The sequence below is a fragment of the Mastigoproctus giganteus genome, chromosome 12, assembly GCF_048544385.1.
Source record: "Mastigoproctus giganteus isolate SK-2022 chromosome 12, ASM4854438v1, whole genome shotgun sequence".
NCBI classification, from domain to species: Eukaryota; Metazoa; Arthropoda; class Arachnida; order Uropygi; family Thelyphonidae; genus Mastigoproctus; species Mastigoproctus giganteus.
The window spans coordinates 51,782,876-51,795,986 of NC_143586.1; the positions used below are offsets into that span (position 1 = coordinate 51,782,876).

A 13,111-nucleotide genomic window follows, 5' to 3' on the forward strand; every position below is an offset into this window, starting at 1 on the left:
AGCCTATTGCTTCTACAATAACCTCATCGTATAAGGGTGTCTGGTGCAAGACTTCGGCATCAGTACTTCAATCAATGGGAATTACGACTGCTGACTTAAAGACAATTGCAGTCAGGACACTTCACGGGACGTTGAAATCAAAGGGGAGGGGATCATCAGCAAATAACCACTGTTCGCTGTCGATGGCCTCTCATGTCGGTAGGTTGAAAGGCACCCATGTAACGGATAAACCTTCTCCGAAAAGTAACGGAATAAAATAATAAAATAAAATAATTAGTTTGTATGCACATAAACAGACTATACAGGGTGTCTCAAAAATATTGGTACAAACGTTTAGGGGAGGTAGGTAAGATCTAAAGGAATGTGAATCGCATAGGAACCCATAACCGGAAACAAACGTCATGGGAAAGTAGTAGCAGAGGCACAACAAGCAGAAATGACACAAGACAGTAATTAGTGGCAAACATTTATTTGACATAATATTAACAATGGAGTACGAGATGGATGCATTTCATGATGTTACAACAGATGTTCGAAGGTTCCACCATGAGATGTGATGCATGCTTGACACCGACACAGCATGGATTGGCGGACACGGTCGAACACACCTGGAGTTTCTTTGACAGTAGCAGCAGCGCAGACGAGATCCATTTCCATCTCCACAGGCAATTCGTACACGATAGATTTGAGGGCTCCTCACAGAAAGAAATCAAAGCTCGATAAATCAGGTGAGCGTGGGGGCCAGGCAACGGGTCCACCACGGACAATCCATCGACGCCCAAAACGCCTGTTCAAATGGTCACGAACACACTTTCCATAATGGGCAAGCACCCCGTCGTGTTGAAACCAAATGTTGCGTCTCACATTTGCTGGAACATCGTCAAGTAACCCTGGTAGAACTTGTTCAAGAAAGATCCGATATTTAGCGGAGTTCATGCGGGATGGTAACAGGTATGGGCCGATTAAGCAGTCACCGACCATACCTGCCCACACATTTATTGCGAAGCGATGTTGTGCCGCATGGGGGCGCACACCGTGTGGGTTGTCGTGAGCCCACACATGAGCATTGTGCTGATTGAATAATCCCGAGTGAATTAAGCCTCATCCGTGAACAAAACGGATGAGGCTTAATTCACAAAACATAGGCTGGAAAACTCAAGTCTTGAACACTTTCTTGGAGAAACCACTGCGCAAAAGCCACACGTGCAGGATAATCTTGGGGGAACAGTAACTGAACCCTTTAGAGATGAAATGGGTGAAGTAATCGTTTTGCCAGACACGCTGTACACTGCAACGAGACACTCCTAAGGCAGAGGCAACAGTACGTGTGCTGGTAGTAGGATTATTCTGGACGGAATTCAACATACTTTCTTCCATGGCGGGAGTTCGCATCGAACGTAGTCTGCCCGCACTACTCCTGTTACTTCTAAATGACCCATAATCGCACAAATTTTGATGCACACGCGCAAAAAAACGGTGGCCCGGATACATGTCTGTCTGGGAAGCGTTCTTCATAAATTCGTTGAGTGGCTCGTCCATTGCCCTCTGCTAATCCATATCTGCCACCATGTCTGCCAGCTCACAGTTCGTATATCGATGCATGCTCTTCGTGCGGCGACTACTGCTTGAATGAGTAAACCAGAAATTTTTCCTCTCGCGAACTGATGAACAGCGCCGTGTACCGACTTACGGTGACGTTTCCGGTTATGGGTTCCTATGCGATTCACATTCCTGTAGATGTTACCTACCTCCCCTAAACGTTTGTACCAATATTATTGAGACCCCCTTTAGTGTCTTCAACGAAAGCCCATGTAGGATTTTAGGAGCATCAGCAACCAAGGACCATACTGCTCCGTGTACACTGTGAAATACGTGTGTTCTGAGGTCGATTTTCTGTTTGCTGGACGAAAAACCTAAGTACAAAACTACAGGAAGCCATAAAGAACATTTCTGGTGTAGCTGTGGAAGGGCCTTCAGAGCTTATCTTTCAAATAAGGCCTGCCTCAGGGAAAATTAGCCATCCATACACCTTAAATCATTGCTTGGCCACACTGCACCCCACTGACACTTGTCTTCTGCTTCCAATATGTCCAACGGAAAATGGGCGGAAAATATGGAGATGTCAACAAGTTTCTGAAGAACTTTTGAGGGTGTTTTCTCCTTGACGTACAATAATAGGACGGTGCTTCCGACCTCGATCGGAACGCTCTGTTGGCTCCTATTAAACAAACCGTAATTTCCACATTATGTGAGGAAATAATTCCTTTTACGAGTGCGCAACCATTTCCTACTATCTCTTGTTAATTTCTGGACATCGCGAATTACAGCTCCCATAAGGAGGAGTTTATGATTGAAAGAAAGTTAGTTTAAATAATCTCTCGCTCTCTTTTCCTCTGACACGCACACGCTGCATTTTAACTTCAAAAGAATGTTTCTAATAATTGCTTGGAAAAATACTTACGTATTTGATGTCCTGCTCCTTTTTCACATCGTACTCGTATTGCACGTGTCTGTGACAAAGAGATAAAATAGCCGCATGATGGATACTCATTTATACAGCAATCCAGTAAGTTACAATATGATATTTTTGTATTAAAGAAGCAACAACTTACCTTTTTCTTAAAATTAATATAACACCACGAAATTTACCTTTATTTTCCTTAAAATCTCTTTTCTCAGTTATGAATACAATTGAAACATTGTTGTTGTTGTTGTTGTAGGGTTTAAGGAGAGCCAGAGACTAAGGCCATATCAAGGTTGATGACACAAGGAATTTTTATGGGCCTTTTTCACAACGTGGCTGAGTTGATCCATCTCAGGTGAGGAGAGCATGGTTTTTCTCCTGGAAACTTTGGTTTTTCATCCAGCAAACAGCAAATCGCCCACAGAACACACGCAATTAATAGACATGTTACTTGCAGCTCAACAAGACCTAAGTTGCTGATGTGCCTAAAACCCTACAACAAACAAACGAGCTGTTGTCTTCAACGTAAACACAATCTCAAGGGATTCGACGAGACAACTTTCTTAGGGTGATCAATTTTCTCTGCTGTCGATGGAACGAGCTTTTCTTACGATAAATTCTTCAGTAAAATCTTAGCTTGTTATTTCTTCATTGTAAAATTTGTATTGATTTGTTCACCATTGAATATTTTCTGTGTTTAATGTACTATACACAACAAAACAATAATAATAAAAGAGTGGGATGGCTTACTCGCATGGTTGAGTGCATCCGCCGACGCAATCCTCATAATCTTCGGGACTAGCATCATAGTCATTCACTAGAATAAATGGGTAAAAAGTTTTCATAAGAAAGTTTAATATACTTAAAATAGGATAAATTAAATTAAGATTTGCCAACGGGGATGTGTAGTTATATGGGAAGTTTGTTACTAAACTCAATAGCAAAAAAAATTTAGAAACCTTTATTCGATATCTAGCAAGATCGCCTTTTACCCAATTACAATCCATACTTTGGAGTATGGATTGCACTGGTGTCTGAGGGAGTCTACCTCCAGATTGACCATTTTTCCATCACGATATTTGTCAGCTGCTGTATTGTGGTCTTCTGGTGTTGGAAATCTTGGGAATGTTGCTGGAAACATTCAGATACAATTTTTGCTCGGTGGGCAGTTGTGTTGTCTTCTTGAAAGAAATCATCGCAATAGGGATAAAAATGAAGCGCTACAGAATGAAGTTGTCTCAATAGAACAGAAAGTTCTATTGAGCGCCTTGTTACTTCATTAGAAGTAACACGGCCATTCAGTCGAATCTTTGGATTTTTTACAGAAGGAAGTGCACACACGACTAGCAAATCCTGGAGTTTTCAACTACTGCCCTATAGTTAATTGGAAATGGGTCTTTCTTTGCATTAAATTGAATTTTAGGTCATTTGCAGCACACTGGACCTTCTATTCTGAAATACAATTCACTTTAAATTTCTGGTGAGGACAGCAATTCTACTAACTGTGCTACCGGCGAGGGTAATCCCCCAGGAAAACGTACAGTATTCATTTGATCTCGTGATCATATCATGTGACTACTTACATTTGCAATACCATACGTTTTATTATATATTGACACCAATTGCAAAATGTTTCTAATTTTTTGGCCAGCTGACGAACGAGTCTTTCCTGATCCGCATAGTCTTTTAATGGCGTTCCTACGTGAACTAGAACTACTTAAAATTATGAAATAAAGGGGAGCACACAAAAAGACGACCGCATAGCATATAAATGATGAATTACTACTATTTTCTTATTATATTAATCGCAGTAGAAATGTGGAACGCATTATATTTCAATTGTTATTAAAATCCAGGAAGAAAATATGCCTTTCTTATGCAGTGCCGGTCTATAAAATGTAAAGAGGGTAATGCCTCTGATTTACGCTTTCTTAATAATTAAGACGCTTTTGGGTAGCTTTGAATGTTTATCAGTATTTTCAGTACAGATTTGATTCTTTTTGAATTTTGTAGAGGTCCAAAATACGAATTCAAAACAAAAGAAGGAGATAGTGTAGTACATAATACCGTGTTGTGCCACTGTTTGCACGGATAAAGCCGCTATTCGCCTAGGCATTAAATCCACTAGAAGACATCCATAGAGATCTAGAGCCATGCTACTTGGAACACTTTCCACAGTGTCCGAGTAGATGACGGTTGGTGTCCATACGCCTCACTCTGTTCCACAACATACCACAAGTGTTCAGTTGGGTTGAGGTCAGGCGAATTTGGAAGCCACTCAAGATGGGTGATATCTTCACCATGTTCCTCGAACCACTCATGCACAGTGCTGGCCCGATGACAAGGGGCATTGATAGTCTTGGAAGATCCCATTAATGTTCGGGGAAAATGCAACATGGCATGGTATCCATAGTCTCCTAAGAGCTGGCAGAAGACTACACCAGTGAAATATTGGTCTATACGCACCAGGTGTTCTAGTTGTTGTCAGCAAAACCTGGCCTATATTAAGGTCAACCACTGCCAACTGCCTGGATAGTGGGCATCATACATAATAGGTCCATGGACTTCTGTTGCCTGTATCACGGATGAATGCTTCCATCGGCATGTTTCACCAAGTATTTGAACCCATCCAACTAGCACAATAGTTTCCAGTCCTCCAGTGTTCAACCAGCGTGTTACAGACACCACATATTCGCCGTCGACGATGATCAGCAGTGAGGAGAGGGTGTGGGAAATGCCAGAACAATATCCAAAATGAAGATGCATCGCACACAGACGTATGGGGTTCCAGAGCAGACTACTCAAGAGATACCCTCTCCTCACCACTGATCATCGTCGACGGCGAATATTCATTCATTCAAAAAAAAAAATAAATAATAAAAATGAATGAATATTCACCGTCGACGATGATCAGTGGTGAGGAGAGGGTGTCTCTTGAGTAGTCTGCTCTGGAACCCCATACGTCTGTGTGCGGTGCATCTTCATTTTGGATTCCCATTCTTGCATTCCCCATATTGTATTGTGATATGAACTGTCGCACACTGACCAGCCGTTGACCCCGTACAAACTTACTGCCTCCTTCACTCACCACGAACATCCATACTGCGTAATCCTTTAAAGTCCTGTCGGCGGGAGATGGTTTTACCCGTTCGGCACTATTCTTTATACACCTTAACCGCAGTGGGCCTTGATCAACTGAGAAGACGTGCCCTTTCCGATATGGAAGCACCCGACGCACGAGCTGCCAAAATCATGGCCTTTTGAGACTGCGAGATATCTTTACTACGTTCCATAACTGCCACTTCATCACTTCGACTTGCACAACCAGATACAAATTAGCGCTGCTCCAATCCGCTTTTTATACTGCGAGCATTTTGGTCACAATTCAGTGATAACTGAGTGTATAAATTGAAATATAAATTCAGTGATCAATGAGTGTATGACGGATGGATAAGCATCGGGGAAGAAGAGGGACATTTAATTCTACAGATATTAAACATAGATTAAGGTGAGCACTTACTTCTATCGCAAGGTTCCTTCGCATAAGGGTAGAGATGTGTAACTGGTACACATTGATTATTTTGAACTTGGAATGCGTCAGCTGCGCAGGAGAAAACGCAATCCTGAAAAACAAGAAGGGGATCTGAATTTATCGCTGTTACTTAAACATTGTAGTATTGATAATACAAATATAATTTTGGCATTATACTAGACATTTGGCAAATCTACAAAATTATATTACAAATATTACACAATTTGGCATTATATTACAATATTGAAAATGTAATATTACAAAAATACCAACTCGTAAAATTTTTTCTTCCTGATTATGAATGAAATGAAATTCGATAGAATTACTTGCATTGTAATCTTTCAGAAATGGCACTTCCTACTTCCATTTTAAGATTATCACCAAGTTGTGATCTGCTTTAAAATCGCAAAATATCTAAAAAGCGCTTATGCAGATGTTTTCACTTAAAGGCATATTTTACAGACAAAAATGGCAAACACGAACACAAGTAAACAATCAATTCGTTGGCAAAGTCCGTAGCGCGCTCTGGCGGTAGTATTATATAAAATAGTGAAAAATTAATAAAAATTGTATTAAAAATAATTAAATAAATAAATTAATTTAAAATTAAATATAAACTACCTATTTGACTCCTCCCTACGTAGTTACCTATCCGACTGAACCTTTAACCTCCCTTCATCGGCTCTTTTAATAGGCAGTAGGTATTTTTTAAATTATGCGCGTGACGTCACTCAGTCACTTTGACAGAATCTCGTGACTTGCTTTTTTCACTTTATAGTTTCCATTTCCTTTCACGCGCACTAATTATCAAGAACAGTAAATAAAAGATGAATCTTTATGATCTGTCTGTAGAGATTAAAAATGCACGCTGACTTTTTTTCTTGTAAAAGAACATAAATGACTGTTTTTTAATTGTAACGGTGATTTTCAATTAAGTCGAAATAAAAGGCACCATAACTGGTGTGTCGAATATGCATTAGTAAAGAAGTTCAGTAGTATAGGCCTGTTTTGCTTGCTTTAGATTAGATTTAGTCTAATGGATTCCCAATTGTGACATTCGGTTCATTTCTGCTTTACCTGCATTTGGCACTTCTTTGGAGAGGGGTCGTTTTTGTTTCAGCAGGAAAACGCTCTGTGTCACAAAGGACATTCAGTACAACATTCATTTGTGATGAATAATGCGATGAACCTGTTTGCGAGCCCATATCGGAATCAAATTGAATATTTTTGATCTCTAAATAATTGAGGATCAGAATAAAATGTCCTGACAAGATTCCTATTTTTAAACTGAAATAAAATAAATAAAATAAATTAAAATAAACATTCCAGTCTCCACAAAACAAAAAACACTTGTAGTGAGTATCTCCCAAAGAATTTTTGATGTTAAGGTCATGGTGTCATACTCGATATTAAAATATTTATTTTATGGCAACCAGTTGTTTATTTAGTAACTCAACGTAAAATGGTGGTTGTTGTCGTAGGGTCTTAGGTGCATCAGCAGCCAAGGACATATTGCTCCGAGTATATTGTGGTGTTCCAAGGTCGATTTTCTGTATGCTGGAAGTTTCCGGGAGAAAAAAACCACTCTACTCTTGCCTGAGACAAATTAACCCAGCCACGTTGTGAAAGAGGTCCATAAAAATTCCTGACGTCATCGATGGGACACAAACTCAGGTTTTTTCCACCTGGTGTGTGTGTGGGGGGGGGGGTCGTTTCTACCAATTGGGCTACACACGAGTGCCCAAAATGATGGAAAGTGTTCTTATATACGATATTAAGTAAATGAATAGCTTCTATTTTCTTTAAAAATAAAGTAAGAATATTCTGGTGGATCTACAGAAACTTTCCTTCTCTGTTAATCCGTGAAAAGTTTCTGTTGAATAATTCGTTCAAAATACATTTTTTAATTACCTCAAAAGTCAGAGGCCCACTGTCCCCTTTTGCTTTCCTTAATGCAGCGTAGTCAGTACAATTTGTTGTGTATGGAGGAGGCAGAAGAATTTTCCTCGTCTATAAGAAAAAAAAAATCAAATATTTCAAACTTCTAATGCGCTATTATGAAACTAATTGTATTCACCAGAAATTCGTCAAACTTACTGCTCTTATTTGTACGGAATACAGGCTGTCCGGATATACCATGAATCCTTTATCAAATGTATCAGGAAACGAATATGGAGAGTGGATGGAAACAGATATTCCACCCACACCAAGATAGCTGTATTCACTCTCCCCAAATTTCAAACGAAGGTGCAGAAAATGGCCTAAAATGTGGAAAATTGAAATACTCTTATATGATTGATACTCTAAATTATGCATTATTTTAACCCGTCTATCTGTCTGGGGGAAGACGGAAATAAACTCTTAAGGGGTGTACTAAATATATAAGAGTGGCTCGATAAATAAAACTGATAAAAAAAGTTAAACAAAAATAATTTATTCTTCATTCTTAGTTGAAAATTAAAATCATAACAAGTCACATAAAACGCGAATTGAATTTTCCTGAAGTGTAAGTATTATTTGTCCAAAAGTTAATGTCGCTTAAAAATTAAAATTTAATTAAAAGAAGAGGATAAACATTTCGACAGCAATAAATGCGCACTAAATATACAGCACAACTATAATTACCGAGTGGGGGATTAATTGGAGTTTCTTTTATCGTTTTTAGCAGTGTAGAGTTTCGTTTAGAAAACAAAGTGAAGCACTTTTTCAAGTAGCCTTCAACATGAAGTACTTGTTCAGTGAGGTAATAGCTGAAAGATATAAAATAATAATAAATCACGATAAAATAATAATAAATAATAATAACGTGAAGAATTAGAACGAGCTGCAAATACTTACTGACAACTTGTAACAGCTGTAGCATTTATGATACAGGATGAAACGATGTCATCATAGTTGTATCCAAATTCTAATGCTTCCTGGGGACTTTTAGATCCCCATTTGTTTGGAAACTGCAATGAAAACATGTCACGCAAAACATGTAAAGAAACAGTTATACAAAATTTTCATTTGAAATTTATTTTATAATTTTATTAAAACAAAACGCAGGATTTTTCATCTTTATATACAGATGTTGATTAAGGTAAGATCCAGAAAGGAAGAAGAGAAAAATCAACAAACTACAACTAATTCGTTAACACTCACCGTAAGGTTTTCGCGATCTTTCCCACAGATATGTGGAAAACGTTCACAGAATTCATCGATCTTCTTCACAGGAATGGGAAAACATTTCTTCTTGGGATTTTCACAGTATCGCTTTCGACGAATTCTTAAAATTTAAAGAAATTTTTAACGGGAATTTATTTTTTAATGAATCTGTCTTTATTCTTTATTTATACGAGGGTAAGTAAAAAAGGTTATTTTTTTAATGAAAATCTCAAACACGAAAATCGAATTTCATGTTTTTTAAACGAAAATCTGAAACACGAGAGGTACAAGAAGTTTCGACCAAAGCTATTGGTCGTAACTTCTGCCCATAACTCCATCTATACTTCTGGTCACAACTCCATCTGTACTTCTGATCTCTTGCCGAAGCTATTGCCAAAAGATCAGAAAGCTCGACTATGATTTTGAGAAGCAAGTTTTTAACTCTTAGCCTGTTCAAAATCGAGTTTGGATTGAGGATCAGAATAGAACCTTAATTACTTTTTATGAATTTAAGCAAGCTTTAGAGTAGGCCAATTGCAAAATCCTTATCTTGAACAGACTTAGCGCATTTATTGAGTAAACCAAGGTTTACATTGGGTACGAAGTTTTAGAGTGGAATGCCCAATGGAGGATTTAATCCCTACAAGAACAATTTCACTGACACTATATGAGGAAACATTGGGATTGGAAGATTTAAAGCAGCAATTCAATGAAAGAAAAAAAGGAAATAGAAATCTCCCGATTATCCCAGTTCGTATTTTTGTAATACAAAAAACACGAGATGAACAAATGAGAAATGCTCCATTGGAGAAAGACCAGCACTAATTTGTGGTCTCATCACTAGCGAGAAAGCATCCGGATCAACAAGCTTGCTTATTTATCCAGTCACCAATAGGTGTGGTCCATGGACTATCTGGCGGCCCGCATGCGGAAACTGTTTCAAAACTGTACCCTTGAAATGTAAGGAGCGCTGGATCTCGCTATGATGCCCATCACAACCTTAACAGATACTGTATAACTCATAGTACGTGATGACATTTCTACGGACATTTTTTTGGACATTTCTGCGGATGGAGATTGTTGGAGCTTTGCTTTGAAGACGGTTTTCAAAATCTTGAAGCTGTCAATTAAGCAAAGCGGTTGTAGTATTAACCGGGCAGTGCTGGCATTTCCCCGTGTGATGTGTACGCCACACCTCCTCCCCCATTTACGTTGATTCATCCCTAGGTGGTCACCTCCAGTATACTAGGTGCAGTGTTGCTGCTCTTGCACATGGGAGATGTACCCAGGGTTATTAAAAGTCCCACCTTCGTGAAAGCGCAAACAGAGGATATGGCTGTCACCGAATGACCGGACTATGCCGAAATGCATTCCAGTTGACTCACAAATCAGACCTGGATATCAGTTCCATCAGCATTTTAGATCCCAGGAATATGACAACTAAGGTAAGAACAACTAAGTTGTTCTTACCTTAGTTGTCATATCTGGAAGAATGTCTGTGACATGTCTGAGGGACCAAATGCAGGCAGTTTGTTTGTAAAAGTAACATTCCATATCAAAATACGCTCCCAAGGTCGTCATACTTACCACTTTGTTTTTCAAGCTTGTGTGTCGCCAGTTGCCTGCACTCTGTTTTGTACTGTCAACTGTATGTTCAAGCATGTTCACTTCCAGTTGAAGACTTACCGAAAAATGTGCGGTGATCGGATTGATCACAAGACAAACCCTTCAGATTCACAAAAGAACGATAGTACATTATGGAGAAAAGTGTTCAACCGTGTACAAATGAGTGAAAAGAAACGTGTGCGAATGCGTGAAAAGAAACGCATACGATGAAGTGGGAAAGTTTAGGAGTGTCACAAGGGTTGTTGAAGAAGACCGTTTGGCTGTCGGACAACCTTTTCTCCCGGAAACCGGAGATTTTCATTCAGAAAACAACAGCCACAAATATGCACAATATACTGATGTCTTAGAGCCTTAGTTGCTTAACAACCACAACAGCTGATCCAGTTAATACTCTCATTCAAGAAAACGGACTGTGTAGTTATTGCTGTTACCAGAGGGTAACATCAGCTAGTAGGCTGCGTCAATCACACAGGAAATCCTCCAGTATTGCAGATTTCTACGCAAATTTTGCATACGACGATTTGTTACCGGAGACAAAATATGGGTGCATCACTAAAAGCCCGAAAGCAAGCAACAAAAGCGTGGAATGGAAATACATGCTTCCAGCAACCAAAAAATTCAAAATTGTGCATCATCCACAAAGAAATGTTGAGGTTGTTTTAGTACTTGAACGGACCTGTTCTGGACGTGGAAAGATTGTTAGTAATGCATGATCTTGTGTCGTGGTTTGCTGTCAAAATGTATTCGGCTGCAGCACTGCAATGCTCAACCTCATTCAGCCGCTGCAACCTCAAAAACTTCATTTGGAAATTCTCCCTCATCCACCAATCCAGTCTGGACCTAGTTCCTTCAGATCTCTGAAAAAAGCCATTAAGTGTACGTTGATTTTCAAATGATGATGGAGTGAAAGGAAAGGTGCACAAGAAGCTTCACGAACAACCGAAAAGATTTCTTAGATGGCATTAAGAGTTGGCTGATGTGAGAAATGCTTGGAGAAACAAGGAGAGCACGTGAAAAAGTAATACTAATATATGCGCATATTTTTATTTTCTTGATTTAACAAAAAATAAATTGCCTTAACTTTTTTGATTTACCCTCGTATATCTAAATAAAATACATTTTTATAGCAATAAGATATATCCCTCTTCCCTTCTACCCATCTATTTGTTAATCCTACAGTTTAAATTATTTCAGATTGAAATTTTGGAATTGGATTAGAGGGAATCTCACTAAAAATGTGTACGCCATAATACCTACCCGTTCATATTACAAATGGTGATAGCTGGGATCTGCATGTTTTTCTGATGAACGAGGTCAATGCTGGGATAGCAAGGATACTGCAGATAGAACGTCATAAATTCAACTGTGTAGACCATGAAGCCACAGAAGCATCCTACAAGAATTATAGTCTTTACGATTTTCCTAAAAATGTTTCCGGTTGTGACGATTTGAGGCACTCCAGTGACCATGGACTTCGCAAACACGTAAGTTGCGTAGTCGTTTTCTGACGCCATCTTGACTGTTTATGCAGATAACCTTTTGTGTTTCTTATCTGAAAGCATAAAGTAAACGTTATAAGAAATTGGCATGTAAGAGATCGTTATTAATTGTCAATAGGAAAATGGTGATTAGATCCCGACGAGAACCCCAATTTAAATTATCCATGTTGTTCGTAAATTCAAACTCGTCTATCCATAGGACTGTTTTCAACTGCTCTACAATCCAGGATTCGTGCTTCTTACATCATGTTAATCGGCGTCTAGCATTTGTTGAGTGCACGATCATTATAACCCATATCATGGAGTGTCCTTCGTATTGTTCTAGTGCTGACATTAGTCTCAATACTCTCACAGATGGTCTGTGTGATTTCAGACAATGGCAAATTACGATTTCGGCGCACAGTTCTTCGCAGAATTCTCTTGTCCCGTTCTGTTAGTTTTCGGGGTTACCACGCCGTTTTCTGGCAGATTCAGTCCCATTTCTTTTTCAATTGCATATGACGTCACTAACCAGTGACCTAGGGATCCCCAGAGTGACTGCGACGTCTCGTATAGAACGCTCGCTTATATGGCACCCTGCTATCATTCCACGTTGGAAGTCTGTTAATTCTGTTGAACGTGTCATCTTGCATGACCACTTTTGCAATTGTCTGTTCGAAGCCCAGTGTGCATATTTATAGCAGGTTCTGTGACGTGTTGCGTGCATAGGACCTGTTTCGCCATTCACGGAGGGGTGTCCGGATATTAATGGTAGGACACTGTATGTGAGATACAGACAGCAGCGAAGAAATTTTCCACATAAACAGATGAAAGTTCGTGGTCTTCACCAATCATTTCAATGTT

At 39.2% G+C, this 13,111-nt stretch overlaps 1 protein-coding gene across 1 annotated transcript; it reads right to left on the reverse strand.

The window, feature by feature from the left end:
- Nucleotides 1–2,122: 2,122 nt before the first annotated feature.
- LOC150077053 (acid-sensing ion channel 1C-like) lies at nucleotides 2,123–12,283 on the reverse strand. The gene is made up of 10 exons (XM_090385771.1): nucleotides 12,027–12,283; nucleotides 9,141–9,264; nucleotides 8,835–8,947; nucleotides 8,622–8,746; nucleotides 8,094–8,257; nucleotides 7,908–8,006; nucleotides 5,985–6,087; nucleotides 3,215–3,281; nucleotides 2,462–2,510; nucleotides 2,123–2,218 (listed from the first exon to the last, which is right to left on the reverse strand). The coding sequence occupies exons 1-10, from the start codon at nucleotides 12,281–12,283 to the stop codon at nucleotides 2,123–2,125; spliced, it is 1,197 nt and encodes a 398-aa protein (XP_090241897.1).
- Between the last annotated feature and the right edge of the window lie 828 nt (nucleotides 12,284–13,111).

Coding starts and splice junctions, on each gene's coding strand:
- LOC150077053 (XM_090385771.1), bottom strand. CDS start 12,283: ATGGCGTCAGAAAACGACTACGCAACTTACGTGTTTGCGAAGTCCATG. Junction 2,511..3,214: donor GGATGCACTCAACCATGCGA/GTAAGCCATCCC, acceptor TCTTTGTCACAG/ACACGTGCAATACGAGTACG. Junction 2,219..2,461: donor AGGAGCAGGACATCAAATAC/GTAAGTATTTTT, acceptor TTTGTTTAATAG/GAGCCAACAGAGCGTTCCGA.